We start from the raw sequence: 21,856 nt of genomic DNA on the forward strand, positions 1-21,856 counted from the left end.
CATGGGATGCTGACACCACAGGCAGAGGCTACATCACAGCTCTGGCCCAGTCTTGTTTACTTTTTATTTTGTAATGACAGAGTCACAGGAAGCTGCAAACAATACCCTTCGCCCCATCTGCCCCAAGGGTTACGTTGTGCAGAATTGTAACATGGCAATCAGGAAAGAGACATTGATCCTGTGCGTGGACACCTCCGTGTCACCTGACGACGTGGGTAGATGTGTGTAATCACCACCAGATGCCCAACTGTCTCATCGTCCCACCACCCCTGACCTCTGGCAACCGCTAATTCGTCTCTCCTCTCTTCAGTTTCAGCAGCTTGAGAATGTTTTCTGAATGGAATCGTAGGACTTTTTGGGATTGGCATTTTTACTCAGCTTTAATTCCCTTAAAATTCATTTAAGTCATGTAGCTGTCAATAGGTTGTTTCATTGTATTGCAAAGTAGTAAGTATTCCATTGTGTCCATGGTGCAGACAGACAGTAGTTTGTTTTGACCACCTGATGAAGGTTAGCTGGGTTGACTACAGGTTTTAACTTACAATAAAAGCTGCTATGAACATTCATGCACAGGTTTTTGTGTGGCGTAAAGTGCATGACTGGTTTCATGAGAAACTAATAATCTATTTCCCCGAGTGGCTGCACCATCTTACATCCCCAGCAATATATAAGATCCAGTTTCTCTGTATTCTTGCCAGCATTGCTGTTATCACTTTTTTAAAAGCTATTCTGAAAGGTTTATAGTGGTTATATCATATTAATTCACAAATTCCTAATGACAAATGATATCAAACATCTTGTCATTTACTACTTTGCCATCTATACTTTGGTGAAATGTTTGTTCATGTCTTTTGCTCACTGTTGTCAAATTGGAGTTTTTAACTGTTTTTTTTTTTTAATTTTTATTTAATGAACATAAATTTCCAAAGTACAGCTTATGGATTACAATAGCTTCCCCCCCCCCATAACTTCCCTCCCACCCACAACACTCCCCTCTCCCACTCCCTCTCCCCTTCAACTGTTAGGTTTTGACAGTTCTTCATGTGGTCTAGATATAAATCCTTTGTTGGATATATGATATACAAATATTTTCTCCCAGTCTGTATTGTCTTTTTATCTTTAGGAGGATTTTTTTTTTTTTTTAAGATTTTATTTACTTGAGAGGTAGAGTTATAGACAGTAAGAGGAAGAGACAGAGAGAAAGCTCTTCCTTCTGTTGGTTCACTCCCCAAATGGCCGCAACACCCGGAGCTGTGCCGATCCAAAGCCAGGAGCCAGGAGCTTCCTCCCCATCTCCCACACGGGTGCAGGGGCCCAAGCACCTGGGCCATCGCAGAGAGCTGGGTTGGAAGAGGAGCAGCTGGGACTAGAACTGGTGCCCACATGGGATGCTGGTGCCATGGCACTGGCCCCTAGGAGGATCTTTTGTAGAGCACACTATCTTAATTTTGATGGTGCTCCATTTATTTTTTCTTCTATGGAGTACGCTTTTGATGTCACCTAAGAGTTCTCTGCTTAACCCTAGGTCATGTAATTGTTTTCGTTTTTCTCTATGGATATACATTTGCTCCAGCAGCATTTGTTGAAAAGGCAATACGGCATTGCTTTTGCACCAACTGGAAATTAATGGGGGCATTCGTTTGTCTATTTCTGGTGCTTAGTATCCTATGATTCTTTTGTAACTCATAAGATCAACCCCCTCATCCAGTTTTTATACCTTTTATTATGGAAAATTTCATACATACATAAAAGTAGCCAACGGTACAGTGAACTCCCCACTCACTTGTCCAGCCTCAACAAAGGACACATCCTTCTTTCTTACCATGACTGTCTGAAGAATCCAGGGAGGGTTTCTTTATACCATGACCTGGATTTGTCTGTTTCTCACGGAATCTTTCATCTTGTTCCTCTGCCTCCAGTATTTCCTGTAAACTGGCAAGTAGGTCTAGGTCTAAAGTTGATTAAATATAACTTAAACATTTTTTGGCTTATTACATCACACAATGAGACATATTCTGTGGCTGTTTTAGCAATGCCAACATTCTGTCATGGGCAACACCAGCTTTCTCCATTGTTAAAGTATGTATGTTGCTTTTTTTTTTTTTTTTTTGACAGGCAGAGTGGACAGTGAGAGAGAGAGAGAGACAGAAAGGTCTTCCTTACCCTCCAATGGCCGCCGCAGCCGGCACGCCGCGCTGATCCGATGGCAGGAGCCAGGTACTTATCCTGGTCTCCCATGGGGTGCAGGGCCCAAGCACTTGGGCCATCCTCCACTGTACTCCCGGGCCACAGCAGAGAGCTGGCCTGGAAGAGGGGCAGCCGGGACAGAATCCGGCGCCCCGACTGGGACTAGAACCCGGTGTGCCGGCGCCGCAAGGCGGAGGATTAGCCTAGTGAGCCGCGGCGCCGGCCTGTTGCTTTGTAATTATTATAAGCTATCACATGATTCTTCTGCAGCATGGATATGAAGCATTTTTATAGTCATTACCTCTCTTTAAATAAAAAGGATTTATTCATTCATTTGCTTATTTATTTGAAAGGCAGAGAGAGAGAGAGAGAGAGAGAGAGAGAAACAGAGATCTTCCAAATGGCCTCAACTGTCACGCCTGGCCCAGGTGAAAAGTCAGGAGCCAAGGCACCATTCAGATCTTCCACACGGCAGGGAAGAGGCCCGAGTACTTGGACTATCTTCCACTGTCTTCCCAGGCACATGAGCAGGGAGCTGGATTAGAAGCAGAACAGAGCAGCTGGGACTCAAACCAATGCTCTAACACAGGATGTCAGTGTCACAGGTGGCTGCTTGACCTGCTGTGCTAGAACGCCAGCCCCATATTCACATCCTATTACCAACTCTGTGAGGTAGCTATTCTTCCTCCTGTTTAGCAGAGGAATTCAAGGTTCCAAGAAGTGAGGGAATTTGTTCAAAACAAGTGGCAGAACCTGACACATTCCCAGGTTTTAAGGCTTGGTCCCTTGGTCTTCTCTCCTGGATACTTTTTATTCTCATCAGGTACCAAGCTCTCAACACTCCACTTTGAAAAACATCATTCTGTTATTTGTGTATTCCAGAACTGGAGTTCTGGGAATTACAATGTAAAATTATGAACTCAAGAACGTAGGCTAATCAAATTTGTCCTTAAAAACAAACTAGGTATATAATCTACTAACACCTTTAGACATTTTAAAGCTGTATTTTAAAACCTGTCTCAAATTATTAAATTACAAATTTACTTATCCACCATACTTTCTCTTATAAAATGAACAACTTTGAGTTTCATGGAATCCCCCTCATTCTAATACTGACTCAGTGCATAAACTAACATTATGCCATGTTTTAGCTTTTGACAATACCTCTTATCCAACTTTATTGACAACTGGCTATTTCATAAAGCACTTTCACACAGATTCTTCCACTTAGCCCTCACAACAACCCTGTGAGGTAGGCATATGTCATCATGTGACTGACTCAAACCGAGTCTTCGAGGCTAGTTAGTAATGTTACACAGCTAGCTGGGGACAGAGCCAGAACCAAACCTAGGTCTCCTGACTCTGAAACCAGTGATCTGGGGCTGTCCTCCAAAAATAGGCTCTTGACCACCCAACTCCACTGGACATGTCTGGATCATATTGTCTAAACAGACTTTCTGTAGCAGTGATGATATATTTAAAACATACACTACACATATTTCAGAAACAACATCCACTTGTTAGTAATGACATCAAGACATCTTGTAAGACACAGGTCAGTTTCTTTGGAGTCCTTAGTTGCTCCAAGGTCTCTTTCTAAGTTCATAACAGATGGTCAGGAACGGAGTAGCCTGTAACCAGAAATTGTATTGTTTCTGTAGACCTGAAAGTCTAGATTAACTTTCTTCTACATGCAACTCACTTGCACATAAAAAAGGGTCATGAGTGTTTTTCCCTGTAAGTTATTCCTCTCACAGTTCCTTCAGTAGGCAGGGACTATATTCCATTTTACCTACAACACTAGATTTTCTGAATCTTTATCTTAGACTCACTGGTATTCTGTAGCCAAGAGAATTCTTCCACAGTGTGGATTTTTTGTTGAGGATGTAGATTTGCAGTCGGACAGAATTCTTTTTCTGACTCATCACGCTCACAGGACTTTCCATCTGTATGAATTTTCTGATGTACAGTAAGGTTTTTTCTTTGTCTAAAAACTTTATTGCAATCATTACACCCATAGGGTTTCTCCCCTGTGTGGATTCTCTGGTGGCCAATCAAATTCCTCTTAGAAGTAAAGGATTTCCTACACTTCTCACACTCATAAGGCTTTTCCCCAGTGTGCATTCTCTGATGTACAACGAGGTTTTTATTCTGACTAAAGTCTTTCCCACACTCATTGCATTTATATGGTTTCTCTCCAGTGTGGATTCTTTGATGCACCGTAAGATTTCTACTAGAGGTAAGGACTTTTCTACATATATGACATTCATAGGTCTTTTCCCCGCTATGAATTCTTTGATGTTCAATAAGGTTTCTGTTATAAGTAAAGCCTTTCCCACACTCATTACACGTGTAGGGTTTCTCACCAGTGTGGATTCTCTGATGGGCTATAAGGTTTGAGCGGTAGCTGAAGACTTTGCCACAGTCACTGCATTTGTAAGATTTCTCCCTCGTGTGAATCCTCTGATGCCCAATGAGGCTCTTCTTGAGAATGAAGCATTTGCCACACTCGTTACACTCATAGGGCTTCTCACCGCTGTGGATTCTCTTATGCTCGATAAGGTTCCGGTTGGAACTGAAAGCTCTTCCACACTCAGTGCACTCAAAGGGCTTCTCGCCGGTGTGGATCCTCCGATGCACAAGCAGGCTGGAGTTGTAACTGAAGGCCTTCCCACAGTCCTCACATTTGTAGGCCTTCTCCTGTGTGTGCAGCTTCTGATGGACCATGAAACTTTTGCTCATGATAAAGGTTTTCCCACACTCTCGACATTCATAGGGCTTCTCTCCATTGTGCAGCCTCTCGTGGTCAATGAGGTTTCTGTTAGAACCAAAAACCTTGCCACAATCTTTGCATTCATAGAGGTTCTCTCCGGTGTGGAACCTCTGATGTAAAATGAGGCTCTTCTTCAGGATAAACACCTTGCCGCACTCGTTACACTCGTAGGGCTTCTCCCCGTTGTGGAGTCTCTGGTGGTCAAAGAGGTAAGCGCTCTGAGTGAAGGCTTTCCCACACTCGGTGCACCTGTAAGGCTTCTCTCTGCTGTGCATCCTCTTGTGCTCGATGAGGCTGGACTTCGAAGTGAAAATCTTCCCGCACTTTTTGCAACCGAAGGTTTTCTTCTCTGTGTGGACTCTCTGGTGTAAGAGGAGGCTTTTACTCCTGATGAAGACCTTCCCACATTCCTTGCATTTGTAAGGGTTCTCCGCACTGTGCAGTCGCTGATGGTCAACGAGGTAAGTGGTCTGAGCAAAGGTTTTCCCACATTCGTCGCACTTATGGGGCTTCTCCCCAGAGTGGATTCTCTGGTGCAGAATGAGGCTCTTCTTCAGAATGAAAGCCTTCTGACACTTGTTACACTTATAGGGCTCTTCCCCTTTGTGAAGCCTTTGGTGGTCGATGAGGTAAGCATTCTGAGAGAAAACTTTGCCACACTCATTACACTTGTAAGGTCTCTCCCCGGAATGGCGTCGCAGATGTATAATAAGGCCGGAGTGCCGATAGAAACCCTTCCCACACTCCTTACACTTGTACGGTTTCTCCCCCGTGTGGATTCTCTGATGGTTCAGAAGGTAGGCGCTCTGAGAGAACGCTTTGCCGCATTCGTTGCATTTATAAGGTTTCTCCCCAGAATGGTTCCGTAAATGCATCAGAAGGCTAGAGCGCTGGATAAAGCCTTTCCCACACTCCTTACATTTATGCGGCTTCTCCCCAGTGTGGATTCGCCGGTGGTTTATAAGATGGGAGATTTTATTGAAATGTTTACAACACATATCACATTTATAAAGCTTTTTTCCCTCAGTATCCACTAAACTTTCAGGGACAGCTGACCCCAAAGTCGAGCTTTCTCCAAATTCCTTCCACCTTTGGCGTTGTTCCGAAGGAGTCCTTTTCCTCTTGTCTCGGGCACAGAGGGGAACTTTCTTCACTGTGTCTACCCTTTGCTCCGCTTCGTTTTCCCACTGCCTTGCCAAGGCCTGCCATTCACACGCTGCCTCAGGCTCCAGGGCCTGGGGAGCATCTGCATGGAGTCTTTTTGAAGTGCCTTTCTGAGAGTCTGCTCTCTGGGAAACACTGGGCTTGGATGTCACCTCCCCATCTTCCACCATGCTCTCCCACTCTGGTAAAAGGAATTCAAAATGAAAATGTTACCATGTTCCTATGTCTGTGAAAACAGGATCTTCAAATGAATTTAAAACATGCTAAATGGATACATTTTTATGCACATACAAAAAGGAGAAACTTCTGATTGAATGAAGGTACAAAGGAGAATACTATACTGACAGGATGTTGTAAATAGATTAACATACAAATCAGACATCTAAGCACTTTACAATCAAGAAGCAGAAGGAAAAATAAAAACGAAGCTGAAAATTTAAATGCAAGAAAGAACCAGAGAAAACATGGGATTTTAACTAGGTGGCTCAGGCCTAGGAAGTTGGGTAGAACACAAAGAACCATTTGGCTCAGAAAGAATTCTCTGTTTTCTCATGTTAGGAAGATGAGAACTTCAAAGGAGAGGAAATACACTTAACGACTCTGAAAGGCAATTTTTAATTTTTGAAGAGCCAAATTATGAAATCTTTTTAATTAGTCGAATGCAATTAACCTACAGAAAAAAAATCCCTTAAAAAAGCAACTTAGTTCTTAGACTCTATATAAAACTACTACTCCTTCAGAAATAGAAAATTTGAAATTCATTTCACAAACGACAGGTCTGTGTTAGACTTGTCTTAATTAGACATAAGAGAAGTACAGAATGAAAAGGAGAAAACAGAGAAGGAGTAAAAAACATGAAAACATGGGTGAAATGATGAGGCTTAACTAGCTATCTCCAAGGTCCCTTTCTACTTGAACACTTGCAAATGTTTCAAAACATAAGATTATTTTTATGAAAACGTTTTGGAAGACTACTCTGAGCTATCCAAGTATGAGGAAAATGATGAGCCAGCTCCCCAAATTGTCTAATAATTAATGTGAATAATACAATATCTACTCTTTGAATATAATAATTTTCTTCTACCTAGAGACAAAAAGAGAAAAGGAATATAACTATTTTTATTTCATCATCAATGTCAAGTTCATGAGAAGGTAAGGATGGGAAACAGTCAATAACTCTTGACTCAAGCTTCTTAGGTCAGGGCACTCAAATGTTTTTTTTTTGTTTTTTTTTTTGTTTTTGTTTTTGTTTTTTTTTTTTTGAGAGGCAGAGTAGACAGTGAGAAAGACAGAGAGAAAGGTCTTCCTTTCTGTTGTTGGTTCACCCCCAATGGCTGCTGCGGCCAGCATGCTGCGGCCGATGCACCACGCTGATCCAAAGCCAGGAGCCAGGTGCTTTTCCTGGTCTCCCATGCAGGCGCAGGGCCCAAGGACTTGGGACATCCTCCACTGCACTCCCGGGCCACAGCAAAGAGCTGGACTGGAAGAGGAGCAACCGGGACAGAATCTGGCGCCCCGACCGGAACTAGAATCCAGTGTGCCGGTGCCGCAGGCGGAGGATTAGCCTATTGAGCCATGGCACCAGCCTCAAATGTTATGTCAAGTGCCCCTTTCTCTGGGACTCGGGCAGGGCTCCCAGCTACACTACCAACCACTGGCTGCAGGGATAGGTATGTGTCTTAGTTCTACCCAATATTAGTACTTCAGTTTATTTTTAACTTGTATTTTTTTTTTTAAAGATTTATTTATTTGAAAGTCAGGAAGAGAGAGAGAGAGAGAGAGAGAGAGAGAAAGGGGAAGATCTTCAATACACTGGTTCATTCCCCAGAGGGCCACAATGGCTGGGTCTAGGCCAGGCCAAAGTCAGGAGCCAGCACCTTCTTCCATGTCCCCCATGTGGGTGGCGGTGTCCCAAACGTTTGGGCCATGTTCCAGTGCTTTTCAGTTTTCTTGTCCACAGTGACTGGATCAAGGCAGAGTTTCACAGGTGAAGCAGGACACTTGTGAAGAGGAGGGCTCTCTTTCTTTATATAATGAAGCAACAGGGCTGTGCTGTGGCCTACAGGATTAAGCCACCCCGAGATGCCAGATCAGGTCTTGGCTGCTCCATTTCCGATCTATTTCCCTGCTAATGCTCCTGGGAGAACAGTGGAAGATGGCCCAAGTACCTTGGCTCCTAACACCCATATGGGAAACGCTGATGGAGTTCCAGGATCCTGGTTTCAGTTGGGGCCAGCACGGGGCGTTGCGGCATTTGGGAGTTAACCAGTAGATGAAGATCTCTTTTTCTGCCTTTCCCCCTCTCTCTGTAACTCTGCCTTTCAAATAAATAAATAAATGGTTATATAATGAAGAAAGCTTTGACAAATGAGAACTGTTACAAGCAGTTAAATTGAGGCTGTCAGTTTCTCCTATACTCCTGGACTCTCTGGCCAAACACATCTTATTTCTTCTTGCCTCTCAGTGCCCATGTCCTTTTCTCCTCCAGAGTTGTTCTCCCTCTTCCCCACTTGTTATGTGCCCTGTAACCATGCACTTAAAAGCTAAGCTGCAAAGTGACCCCCTCTGGGCATTACCACTGATCTTCAAAAGATAAAAAGGATTATAAGCAAATAGCATGAATTATTTGGTGACAATCAGACTGAAGTGAAAAATTCCCAGGAAGCCACAAATTACTAAAACTGACTTAAGAAGAAACAGACCTGGGGCCGGCACTGTGGTGTAGTGGGTAAAGCAGCTGCCTGCAGTGCCGGCATCCCATATGGGTGCTGGTTTGGTTCCTGGCTGCTCCACTTCCGATCCAGCTCTCTGCTATGGCCTGGGAAAGCAGTGGAGAATGGCCCAAGTGCTTGGGCTCCTGCACCCATGTGGGAGACCCTGAGGAAGCTCCTGGCTCCTGGTTTCGGATTGGCATAGTTCCGGCTGTTGTGGCCATCTGGGAAGTAAACCAGCAGATGGAAGATCTCTCTCTCTCTCTCTGCCTCTCTTTCTCTCTCTGTGTAACTCTTTCAAATAAATAAATAATTTTTTTTTTAAAGAACAGACCTATAGCTATATAGATCCACAGCAAGTAAGCAAATTGAAGCAGGGGCAGGTTTCCCGTATTGGGAGTGCCTGGTTTATTCCTGGCTGCTCTACTTCCAATCCAGCTTCCTGCGAAGGTGCACTCGGGGAGGTAGCAGATGATGGCTCATGTATTTGGGTCCCAGCAACCCACATAGGAGACCCAGATGCGGCTCCAGGCTTCAGGCTGGCCCAGCCCTGGATGCGGTAGACATCTGGGGAATGAACCAGTGGATGGAAGGTCTGTCTCTCTGCCTTTTAAATAAAGTGAGAATAATAAAAATTTTGAAAGGAAAAAATTGACTTATTTATTTTAAAAAATTACCCACAAAAAAACGCCCAAGCCCAGATTGCTTTACTGGTGAATTCTATCAAACAGTAAAGGAATACATACCATTTCTTCCCAAATCTTCCAATAAATAGAAGAGGTGAGAACATTTCCTAACTCATTCTGAGGCAAATATTAACCCTGACAGCAAAATCAGGAAGAAAAAAGAAAACTACAAATATACATTAGGAGGATTATGAAGACAGATTTAACAAAACACACCTAGCAACACATAAAAAAAATTATATAAGGGGTCTCCAAAAAGCTCATGGAAAATGTATACTACAGAAAAAAGTGAATTTCAAAATTTTTTGACTAAAATCAACTTATCTTTTAATTCTGTATTTTTCTATGAACTTTTTGCAGTACCCTTGTACACCATGGCCAAGTGAGATTTATCAGAGCAATGCAATGTTTAACATCAGAAAATCAATAAATATAATATACCAGAGCAACAGAATGAAGGACAAAAACCACAAAATTACTTCAACAGACACTGAAAAATATTTAGAAAATCCAGTCAACAGGGGCTGGCAGTGTGGCGTACTAGTAGGCTAAGCCTCTGCCTGCAGGGCCAGCATCCCATATGGATGCCAGTTCAGGTCCTGGCTGCTCCACTTTGCATCCTGGCTGCTCCACTTCCCATTGGCTCCCTGCTAATGTGCCTGGGAAAGCAGTTGCAGACAGCCCAAGTGCTTGGGCCCCTGCATCCACGTGGGAGACCCTGAGGAAGCTTCTGGCTTCGGATTGGCCCAGCTTCGGCCACTGTGGCCATTTGGAGGAGTGAACCAGTGGACAGAAGACCTCTCTCTCTCTCTCTCTAACTCTGCTTCTCAAATAAATAAATATTAAAAAAAATCCACTCAGAGCCAGCGCTGCGGCTCACTAGGCTAATCCTCCGCCTTGTGGCGCCGGCACACCGGGTTCTAGTCCCGGTTGGAGCGCTGGATTCTGTCCCGGTTGCCCCTCTTCCAGGCCAGCTCTCTGCTATGGCCAGGGAGTACAGCAGAGGATGGCCCAAGTCCTTGGGCCCTGCACCCCATGGGAGACCAGGAGAAGCACCTGGCTCCTGCCATCGGATCAGCGTGGTGCGCCGGCCGCAGCGGCCATTGGAGGGTGAACCAACGGCAAAGGAAGACCTTTTTCTCTGTCTCTCTCTCTCACTGTCCACTCTGCCTGTCAAAAAAACAAACAAACAAACAACAAAAAAAAAAAACAAAAAAACAAAAAAAACCACTCAACAAAGTAGGAATAGGAGGCAATTTCCTCAACCTGGTAAAGGACTTGTACCACAAATCCAAAGCTAGCATCGTATTTAATGGTGAAGGATTAAATGTGTTCCCTTTAAAAACAGGACTAAGAAAAGGCTGTCTGCCCTTGCCATTTCTATTTAACATGCACTGGAAGTTTCAGGCCGAGCAATTAGGCAAGAGAAACAAAGAAAAGGCATTCAGATGGAAAGGAAGAAGTAAAGCTATCATCCACTTGTGCTATCATTCACTTGTAGAAGATAAAGATCTCTCTCTCTTTTTTTTTTTTTGACAGGGTACACAGTGAGAGAGAGAGAAAGACAGAAAGGTCTTCCTTTGCCGTTGGTTCACCCTCCAATGGCCGCCACGGCCGGCGCACCGCGCTGATCCGATGGCAGGAGCCAGGTACTTATCCTGGTCTCCCATGGGGTGCAGGGCCCAAGCACCTGGGCCATCCTCCACTGCACTCCCGGGCCACAGCAGAGAGCTGGCCTGGAACAGGGGCAACCGGGACAGAATCTGGCGCCCCGACCGGGACTAGAACCCGATGTGCCAGTGCCGCAAGGCGGAGGATTAGCCTGTTGAGCCGCGTTGCCAGCCAGAAGATAAAGATCTTGTAAGCAGAAAATCCTGAGGAATCTACTGAAAACTATCAGAGCTAATAAATAACCTCAGCCAGGTTGCAGGACACCAAGATCAATACACAAAAATCAGTAGCACTGCTATACACTAGAACTGAACGATTCAAAGAAATATTAAAAAATTATAAACAGGCTGGCGCGGCGGCTCACTAGGCTAATCCTCCGCCTAGCGGCACCGGCACACCGGGTTCTAGTCCCGGTCAGGGCACCGGATTCTGTCCCGGTTGACCCTCTTCCAGGCCAGCTCTCTGCTGTGGCCCGGGAGTGCAGTGGAGGATGGCCCAGGTGCATGGGCCCTGCACCCCATGGGAGACCAGGAAAAGCACCTGGCTCCTGGCTCCTGCCATCGGATCAGCGCGGTGCGCCGGCCACAGCGCGCCGGCCGCGGCGGCCATTGGAGGGTGAACCAACGACAAAGGAAGACCTTTCTCTCTGTCTCTCTCTCTCACTGTCCACTCTGCCTGTCCAAAAAAAAAAAAAAAATTATAAACAGCATCAAAAGGAATAAAAGATTAGGAATACATTTAACAAAAGTAGTCCAAAACTCATGCTCTGAAATTACGTCTCAAGTAAAACTGCCACAAATCTCTCTCTGAATCATCTGCTTCCTTCTCCTACTCCCTCAACCCTCTGCCATGCCAGGTTCTTACAGGCTCCCACATCACCTCGTGTGCACTTTAGTTATGTAACATTTGGCACGCTGTCTTGTAACTGTCAGGTGTACGTGTCTCTCTCTCTAATTTGTACATCCAAGTTCTCAAGAGGGGCTAAGTCTGATATGAGAATTACTCAATATTTCCTGACTATTTCCCTTGAAATTCTAGTCCAATCTCTCAAACAGACACAAATTATAACAAACATATACATACATATATAACAAACATGAATCTTTTATATATTGGAGCAGTGTGTACAAGCTATCTATAAGTCTATTTTTCTTTTTCTTTTTTTTTTTTTTTTTGACAGGCAGAGTGGACAGTGAGAGAGAGAGAGACAGAGAGAAAGGTCTTCCTTTGCTGTTGGTTCACCCTCCAATGGCCGCCGCGGCCAGCGCGCTGAGGCCGGCGCACCGCGCTGATCCGATGGCAGGAGCCAGGAGCCAGGTGCTTTTCCTGGCCTCCCATGGGGTGCAGGGCCCAAGCACCTGGGCCATCCTCCACTGCACTCCCGGGCCACAGCAGAGAGCTGGCCTGGAAGAGGGGCAACCGGGACAGAATCCGGCGCCCCAACCGGGACTAGAACCCGGTGTGCCAGCGCCGCTAGGCGGAGGATTAGCCTAGTGAGCCGCGGCGCCGACCTATAAGTCTATTTTTCTACCAACTTATCAATGTATGGAAACTGAGTGCAAAAAACTGTCCTATTTGATAGTGTTAGGCCTGCTTCATACTTGGGGAATTCATCTTGGGGAATCTGGTTATGCCCAAGTTTTAACCAATGCAAACAGTTACCTGGGTCTATCTCCACACATTTTACTTACCCCCCTCTTTCTGAACCATTTCCTTAAGGCACCTTCTTTAAACCAGAATTGCTTGGTCAGACTCCAACAACATTGACGCTGGAGGATATTTATTTTGTGCAAGTTGGCTTAAACTTTCCCTTCCTCATAGAGCTGGAACAAACAAGTAACTCCATTTTCTTGTTATTTTTTTAAAGTTTAACTGCTGGGCCCATTCAGAATTTATTTTTCTTTTAAAGATTTACTTATTTATTTTTCTTTTAAAGATTTATTTATTTATTTGAAAGGTAGAGTAATAGAGAGGCAAAGGCAGAGGCAGAAAGAAAGGGGGCTTTCATCCTCTGGTTCACCCTCCAGATGGCTGCAACGGCCAGAGCTGGACCAATCCGAAGACAGAGCCGGGATCTTTTTCCGGGTCTCCCACATGGATACAGGGGCCCAAGCACCTGGGTCATCTTCCTGTGCCTTCCCAGGCTATAGCAGAGAGCTGGACCAGAAGTGGAGCAACTGGGACTCGAACTGGCACCCACAGGGGATGCCGGCACTGCAGGTGGCAGCTCTACCTATTACACCACAGTGCTGTACCCTAGAATTTATTCTGCCATACAGCAGGAACCATGGTGAATGTTTTTCATAAAATTAGCCATAAAACATATTTTAAACTTCTTAGAAAAAATGGCTTATTTAGCAAACAGCATTGGGAATACTGAAAGCCACTTGGTTCAAAAAAAGAAGACTCCATTGTCATTTTATGTATCAAGATAAACTGATAGGGCTGGTGCTGTGACACAGTGGGTTAAAGCCCTAGCCTGCAGTGCCAGCATCCCATATGGGCACTGGTTCGAGTCCTGGCTACTCCACTTCCTATCCAGCTCCTTGCTAATGCTCTTGGAAAAGCAGCGGAGGATCGCTTAAGTCCTTGGGCCTCTGCACCCATGTGGAAGACCTAGAAGAAGCTCCTGGCTCCTGGCTTCAGATTGGCACAGCTCTGGCCGTTGTGGCCATCTGGGAAGTGAACCAATAGATGGAAGACCTTTCTCTCTCTCTACCTCTCTGTGTAACTCTTTCAAATAAATAAAATAAATCTTAAAAAAAAAAGATAAGGTGATTAAGATCAAGATGGATTAGTTCAAACATCAAAATAAAACAACAGATGTAACAGGAATATGTGGATGGATTTTTAAAAAAATAATTTTCTAGGAAGAAAAGACTATAAATATTATAAAGGAAAAAATATATATATTTTTTTGACAGGCAGAGTGGACAGTGAGAGAGAGACAGAGAGAAAGGTCTTCCTTTTTTTGCCGTTGGTTCACCCTCCAATGGCCGCCGCGGCCGGCGCGCTGCGGCCGGCGCACCGCGCTGATCCGATGCCAGGAGCCAGGAGCCAGGTGCTTTTCCTGGTCTCCCATGGGGTGCAGGGCCCAAGCACCTGGGCCATCCTCCACTGCACTCCCGGGCCACAGCAGAGAGCTGGCCTGGAAGAGGGGCAACCGGGACAGAATCCGGCGCCCCGACCGGGACTAGAACCCGGTGTGCCAGCGCCGCTAGGCGGAGGATTAGCCTAGTGAGCCGCGGCGCCGGCCCATATAAAGGAAAATATTAAGTTTGATTACATAAAGATTTTCCTAAGGCTTTAAAAATTCATAAATAACACTGAAAGGCAGACAAATGGGAAAATCATATGTAACACCTGATCAAGTGCTAGTGGTTCTAATATATAAAGAAGTGCCCATATATAGGAAGAATATGAACAGGAATAAAATAACCAACAAATATATGAAGAGACTGCAACCATACTAATAATCAAAAACAGCATACAAAAAATTAGTATTCGTCTATCTAGCAAAGATTTAATTAGAACATTGCACTGACCAAATTATACACACATATAGGGGAAATGGGCCCTCTGTTCTCTTTTTGTGGGAGCTCAGTTGGCACTCATGGGTAGGAAGCAGCTTGGGTATATATCAATGCATAAACTCAACAGAAAGTCTGACCCACTATTACCACTGCTGAAATACTAAAGGATATATCCTCCTAACTGTATAAATTACCAGCCAGTAAATACTGAGGCTGCTGGGTACAAAATTAATGATCAAAAAGTCACCATTTTCATGTATGTACCCAGTGGCCAATTAGAAAACATAGAAAACCCCCCTCTGGATGAATATGATTGTGAAAGACGCCTGAGTCATACAAAGGTAGTACAGAGAAGAAATGCAACAGTACACAATGCTACTGAATGGGAACATCAGAATCACGAAGCTGTCAATGTAGAGCAAGATGCGTGAAAACGGAACACTATGCAGTCATTTAAACTGATCATATAAATGTGTATCTCAGTCAGAATTAGCTCATGTGGCTGCCTTCTCAGGTTTTTCTTTTCTTTTCTTTCTTTTTTTTTTTTTTTAATTTGAGAGGAAAGAAAAAGAGCTCTCATCCACTGGTTTGCTCCTCATATACCCGCAACAGCCTGATTCCTCAGTTTTTAACACGTTTCTCCAAACAGAATCCTACTCCTGTAACCAAGTTCTAGCACAGAAGCCACCTCCTTTATGGTCTTTCCTAACCCCCAGGAGTGGAACTGGTTGCTTTGCGCCCTGCATTCCCATCACACAAGGTTTATGCCACTCCTGTGCTGTTCCACTCTGCCTTATACTTGTTTATTCTTTCCACCTCACTTCCCACACCCCAAGGGGCAGAATCGCACCATTTTCACAGCAACGTTTGCTGGAACCACAACAGTTAGTAAGAAATTTTAAACATCCTTATTTTACTTATTTTATTACTAATCAAACACATCTACTGGGGCTGGTGCTGTGGTGTAGTAGGTTAAGCCTCTGCCTGCGGCACTGGCATCCCATATGGGTGCCAGTTCGAGTCCTGGCTGCTCCACTTCTGATCCAGCTCTCTGCTGTGGCCTGGGAAAGCAGTGGAAGATGGCCCAAGTCCTTGGGCCCCTACACCCTTGTGTGAGACCCAGAAGAAGCTCCTGGCTCATGGATTCGGATCGGCCCAGCTCTTGCCATTGCAGCCATTTGGAGGTGAGCCAACAGATGGAAGATCTCTATCTCTGTCTATAACTCTGCCTCTCAAATAAATAAATCTTAAAAAATCTACTTTAGAATAAACAGACATTGGAACTTTACAAAATTATATTAGTAAATGAGCGTGGAGTAAAGGGAGTGTTCTCACGCTGCACCAGTAAGATAAGCAGAGAAGACGGGAGTGGTTGAAGGAGCCTCAACAACTCAACACTTGGGCTCAGTACCTGTACTTCAAAACCACAGTGAGAAGTACCAAAAGGCCAGACGCAGGGTTGATGATTGTTGTGACAACTAGGCCAAATAAGGAAATGGCTATCTGAATAATGGTACAATCTATGCAGCCAATATAGACTAACAGAGCAAGTTTGTAATATGACAGCAAGAAGAATGCAAGGAGAGGGAGCTGTAAAACTGTACCCCCCCACACGCGTGTGCACACATGTGGAGGAGAGGGAGCTGTAAACTACAGACACACACACGTGTGGACACATGTGAAGGAGAGGGAGCTGTAACACTGTACACAGACACACACTCATTTGTGCACATGTGTGAAGCAGAGCTGCTGTAACACTGTACACACACACGTGTGCACACGTGTGGAGAGGGAGCTATAACACTGTACACACACACACTCATTTGTGCACACGTGTGAAGAGCTGCTGTAATGCTATACACACACATGTGCACACATGTGATGGAGAGGGAGCTATAACACTGCAGACACAAACACACACTCATTTGTGCACACATGTGAAGGAGAGCTGCTGTAACACTGTACACACAGATACACACATACTTGTACACATGTGTGAAGGAGAGCCAGCTGTAAACTACACACACAGACACACACACACGTGTGGACACGTGTGAAGGAGAGGGAGCTGTAATACTGTACACACACATTCGTGCACACATGTGAACGAGAGGAAGCTGTAACACTGTACACAGAGGCACACACTCATTTGTGCACACGTGTGAAGGAGAACTGCTGTAACACTATACAAAGACACACACACATACTTGTGCACACGTGTGAAGGAGAGGAAGCTGTAACACTACATACACACTTGGGGACACATGTGAAGGCAGCCAGCTGTAAACTATACACACACACACACACACATGTGCACACGTGTGAAGGGACCTCCAACACGAGGGAAAGCGAGATAACCTCAAAATGCCGACAGCTCTGGAGGGGCCTTACCCAGGGAGGTCACAGTTCCGTAGTTCTCCAGCATCACATCCCAGTACAAGGCCCTCTGAATGGGGCTCAGACACGCCCACTCCTCTGCAGTGAAGCACACGGACACCTCCTCAAACATCACCAGCTCCTGCAATCACAGGTGCGTGTGAGACCTGCCCCGCTCAACAGCTCCCCTCTGGAGCTCCCTCACTCTGGGGAAGGGGTAGCTGTGAGCCATGAGGCAGGCCACAGATATCAGATACACAATGAGACCCCAGGTAAGGGCAGTCGTCCAAGAGCGTGCGCCTTGAATTAGGTGGGAGCTCACTGGCCACCCAAGCACCGGGCCGTCAAGGGGAGTTCAGCCACAACTCAGTAATGCAGACAGGAAGGAGAGGGGATGCAAACCTTACCTGGGGCTGGGCTGTTAGCAGCATAAGTGCCATTAACTGATTCCTTGGGTTCTCTTCTTGGGAAAGGGCAGAAGCTTCAGGGGCAGGAGCACCTGAGGAAGGGCAAACAGCTGCCTGAGATGACTGCTCTTCCTGCCTACCCCCAAGTCCAACAACTCCCACAGACTGGGAATCCACAAAGACCCAGAGCTCCCAGGCCCAGGAAATCATGGCTATAAAGTGACCTCCAAATCTTTTCTGAGTGATTCCCAGGTGCAGGGCTGGAATAACACACCAAGCAGCAGGGAGCACGCACATGGAGTCAGAGGGACCCAGGTCAGGGCAAGGGGGAGGAGGGGGAGGAGCAGCAGCAGCAGGAAGGGCAGGGCACTGAAAGGCGACTCCCTGCGAGTAGAGGACTGAGCCACAGAGCAAGTACCACGTGGAGGATCCTGGAGGCCGAACAGCACTGAGCCGGGAAGAGGATGTGGGCGAATGCCAGCGGCTACGCGGCCGCCAGCGGGTTCAGCGGGAAGGGCTGCTCCTGCAGTATGCATCCCGTCTTGGAGGGCATCCTGGTCCTGGACAAGGACGGGAACCTGGGGACAAGCAGGACAAAGTAAGCTGGTTCTTCTCGTACTTTCTGCAGCTGGACTCACCTAACCACCGTGGACCTCTTTCTGCCCACAATCTAGAACTGTGAGAACAGAGAGACCCACCTCACACATGGAGCAGCAAGACAGCAGTAAAGCTTTGCATGAGAACAGTGGAGCTGCCCTCTAGCCCCACTCAGGGCACTGGTGACCTCTCCCACAGGAGACCGTACAGAACGGTGGGAACAGAAGCCAGACCTGGGTATGGATTAGGAGGGAATGGGAAGTCACAAGCAGTACTCGAGAGCATGGATTTTAGCTTTAGATCAGACTTGGGTTCAGTAACGCTCTTCTCCCTGACCCCGCTACCTGCACCCTGCTCCAATACACGTCACTCGTGGTTTGGCTGCTGGTCAGGTGTCTAACCTTGGCAATCCACTGAACTTTCTTCTGCCACAGTGTCCTAATCTCTCAATCGAGGATAGATTAGAAATTCCTAATGAAATATGTAGCTCTAAAAGGCTTCGTTTTTATGATTAAAACAGGCCTGTCCTTGATGTCACTCCCACATCTGAGTCCTGGTTCAGACTCAGAGAGGAACGTTCCAGGCATTTACTGAAAGAATCTCACACACAAGAGACTGTATGATGTCCCAACCTGAGGATCAAGGTCAGCAAAGCCTTTTCAGATGCAGGCATCTCATTCCAACCCCTCATCTCGCAGAGGCCCCAGGAGGAGCACGCCAGGAGAGGTGCTGCTAGATCTGGAGAGCTTCACTTCTATGCCTCTGCCTTCTGTACCCCAGGCTTACATCACCACCCCAGACCCACAGGAACAACGCATGCAGTGCACATGTTGCTGCTAAGGGGGACACATTAGTATTCTTCAGGGTCTTGGACCAAACTCATCCTGGGCATGCATCACCCAGGCGGACAAAGCACAGTCTGTGCCTCATGCTGACACCTCACTCATAAATCCATTTCTCTGCAAAGACACTGCACGGCCTGGACCGCTTGTGGACTTGCTGTAATTAGCACTGGCCTGCCAGTGTGCTGACGGTTAATGCCAGTCACTGGGTCACCCTCCAGCCCAGCCTCCATTCTTTTCTCCCCTCCCCCTCCCCCCGCCTTTCTCACTTTCAGCGCTGGTCCATCGAGGTCCCTCTGCAGCTCCTCCACCAGGGCCACAGCCTCCTCACCACTCCCAGGGCGATGCAGCTGCACCCAGGTCCGGAGCTCCCCGGGCAGGATGCTCAGGAACTGCTCCAGCACCAGCAGCTCCAGGATCTGGGCCTTGGTGCGGGCTTCTGGCCTCAGCCACCGGCGACAGAGCTCCCGGAGCCGGCTCAGCGCCTCCTGGGGTCCAGACGTCTCATGGTATCGCAACTGTCTGAAGTGCAGGTGGGAGGTCTCCCACACGGAGGAGCTGCTCCCTTGGAAGCTGGTTCCCCACTTCCAAGTGTCATCCTTCCCCTTCACAAGCCCCTCTTGTCTCAGAACGCTGTGGGTCCAGCTTTCTCTTGTCATGGTCGACTTGTAAGAAACCTTCAGGTCCCTGAATCCTTGCTTGACTTCTTCCTCAGCGCCTGGAGCTCATCATCTATGAGACCTCAAGAAATCAGTGCTAAAGTTAACCCAGAGAAACCAGCAAGCTTTCCAGACCCCAGTCAGCTCCCGGCAAGCAAGAGAACCCCGAGAATGCAAGGTTCCAGTCTAGGCTCTGGAGAGCTTCTTCGGACAGAGGCCCCCTGGACGAGGCCCTGGGGACACAGCTATTGCTGCAATCAAGAGCATGAAATGGGCCGGCACTGTGGCATAGCGGGTAAAGCCACCGCCTGCAGTGCTGGCATCCCATATGGGTGCTGGCTCGATACCCAGATGCTCTACTTGCTATCCGGCTCTCTGTTATGGCCTGGGAAAGCAGCAGCAGATGGCCCAAGTTCTTGGGCCCCTGCACCTACATGGTGCAGGAAGCTCCTGACCCCTGGCTTTGGAATGGTGCAGCTCCGGCCATTGCAGCCATCTGGGGAGTGAACCAGTGGATGGAAGACCTTTCTCTCTGCATCTTCTCTGTGTAACTCTGACTTTCAAATAAATAAGTAAACCTTAAAAAAAAAAGCATGAAATGCCTTATCCATAGCATCTCTTCTCTTTCCCTGCCCTCTGACTGTGGGCATCCTGGCTGCTCCTGCAGTCTGAACAAGTTACCTCACTTCTGAGCCATGGTTCCCTAACCTGTAAAATAGGGATAATAATAGTTCCTACCTCATGGAGTTGTTTTTGAGAACTGGATGTCCAAATGCATTTCAAGTGTTTGAACACTGCCTGGTACCCAGACTCAACCTTTAGACTTTTTAAAAAATGTATTTATTTTTTTTGAAAGGCAGTTACAGAGAAGCAGAGGTGGGGCGGGGGTGTGTGTGTGTGTGTGTCTTCCATCCACTGGTTTAATTCCAGATGGCTGCAACCACCTTCCCGAGCAGCCAGGATGCAAACCGGTGCCCATATGGGATGCCGGCACTGCAGGTGGCGGCTTCACCCACTACGCCACAGCGCTGGCCTCTCAACCTTCAGTCTTATCCTCCTGTGATTAGCACTCTTTCCAAAGTTCGGTAAGAGTCAACAAGTAATCACGGTCTTAATCCTGAATCCATGAGATCAAGTCACAACAAAGAAGGAATGAACTGAGTTCTGCGCAGCTTTGCTGTACATACTTTTTTTTTTTTTTTAAAGATTTATTTATTTGAAAATCAGAGTTACACAGAGAGAGGAGAGCCAGAGAGAGAGAGAGGTCTTCCATCTGCTGGTTCACTCCCCAGTTGGCCTCAATGGCCGGAGCGGCACTGATCCGAAGCCAGGAGCCAGGAGCTTCTTGTGGATCTCCCACATGGGTGCAGGGGCCCAAGGACTAGGGCCATCCTCCACTGCTTTCCCAGGCCATAGCAGAGAGCTGGATCGGAAGTGGAGCAGCCAGGACTCAATCTGGCACCCATATGGGATGTCGGCACTGCAGGCGGCGGCTTTACTCGCTATGCCACAGTGCCAGCACCTGTACATACTTTTAATGTTCTCTGAAAATTGCTCATTTTGTTCATCAAAATATTTGCATAAATTTGAATAAGGTTTTATTATACAGAACTTCGGAGTTTGCTTTCTTCAAACCAACTCTTTAGAAACAATCTTTTTTTTTTTTTTTTCGGTTTACAAAGTAGAAAATTTGTAAAACTAGAAAACCCACACGTGGGTGTTGCCTGAGTTTCCGCTCAGGGATGGGGTCTTGCTGATTTCCAGGAAAATGAACAGTTTACTTCCAACGGGAGCTGCAATGTGTTCTGTGTGTCATGTGCTCCGGGGACTCTTACTCATGTGAAGACACTGTGCTCTCAGCCATATCTGCCACCCAATCTTTTATTTTATGGCTTCTTTCCCACTGTGAGCGTCAACAGTCTTCCATGGGGGTCAGGATTCTCTAAGGGAGGCATGCTGCGGGGAGGGAGGAGGACTAGGTTCTGGGAAGCCAGTCAGGTTTTGCAACATTCTAAAGCAAAGTAAGTGCTAAATGAAGTAGTAGCAGGGTAAGACAAATGAGAGAATCTGGAGATGACGGGGAGGAATTTTTAAAGAGGATTGTAAGGGGTAGGTGTTGTGTGGAATGGGTTAAGCCAACGCTCGGGACACCTACATCCCAATCCAAGTGCCTCAGTTAGGATCATGGCTACTCTGCTTCTGCTCGGCTCACTACCAGTGCACCTGTGAGCAGCAGAGGGCCGTCGGAGA

At 46.5% G+C, this 21,856-nt stretch overlaps 2 protein-coding genes across 3 annotated transcripts in view; both read right to left on the reverse strand.

The window, feature by feature from the left end:
- ZNF35 (zinc finger protein 35) overlaps positions 1-17,233 on the reverse strand; it is a 29,967-nt gene extending 12,734 nt beyond the window's left edge. Inside the window, exon 1 of the mRNA XM_070051035.1 lies at positions 17,117-17,233. The gene's annotated coding sequence lies outside the window, so the exon portion shown is untranslated. The remainder of the gene's footprint in view (positions 1-17,116) is intronic.
- On the reverse strand, positions 1,129-19,606 carry ZNF197 (zinc finger protein 197). Of its 2 annotated transcripts, none has more exons than XM_051852580.2 (5): positions 19,217-19,606; positions 17,927-18,086; positions 17,509-17,600; positions 17,117-17,243; positions 1,129-6,305 (listed from the first exon to the last, which is right to left on the reverse strand). In XM_051852580.2, exons 1-5 carry the CDS (start codon positions 19,604-19,606, stop codon positions 3,988-3,990), a joined length of 3,087 nt encoding a protein of 1,028 aa, XP_051708540.1. In that variant the 3' UTR covers positions 1,129-3,987. The 2 variants fall into 2 exon arrangements, with proteins under 2 accessions (XP_051708540.1, XP_051708542.1); XM_051852582.2 differs by lacking the exon at positions 19,217-19,606 and adding an exon at positions 18,207-19,203.
- Between the last annotated feature and the right edge of the window lie 2,250 nt (positions 19,607-21,856).

This window comes from Oryctolagus cuniculus, chromosome 10 (genome assembly GCF_964237555.1).
Source record: "Oryctolagus cuniculus chromosome 10, mOryCun1.1, whole genome shotgun sequence".
Taxonomy (NCBI): domain Eukaryota; kingdom Metazoa; phylum Chordata; class Mammalia; order Lagomorpha; family Leporidae; genus Oryctolagus; species Oryctolagus cuniculus.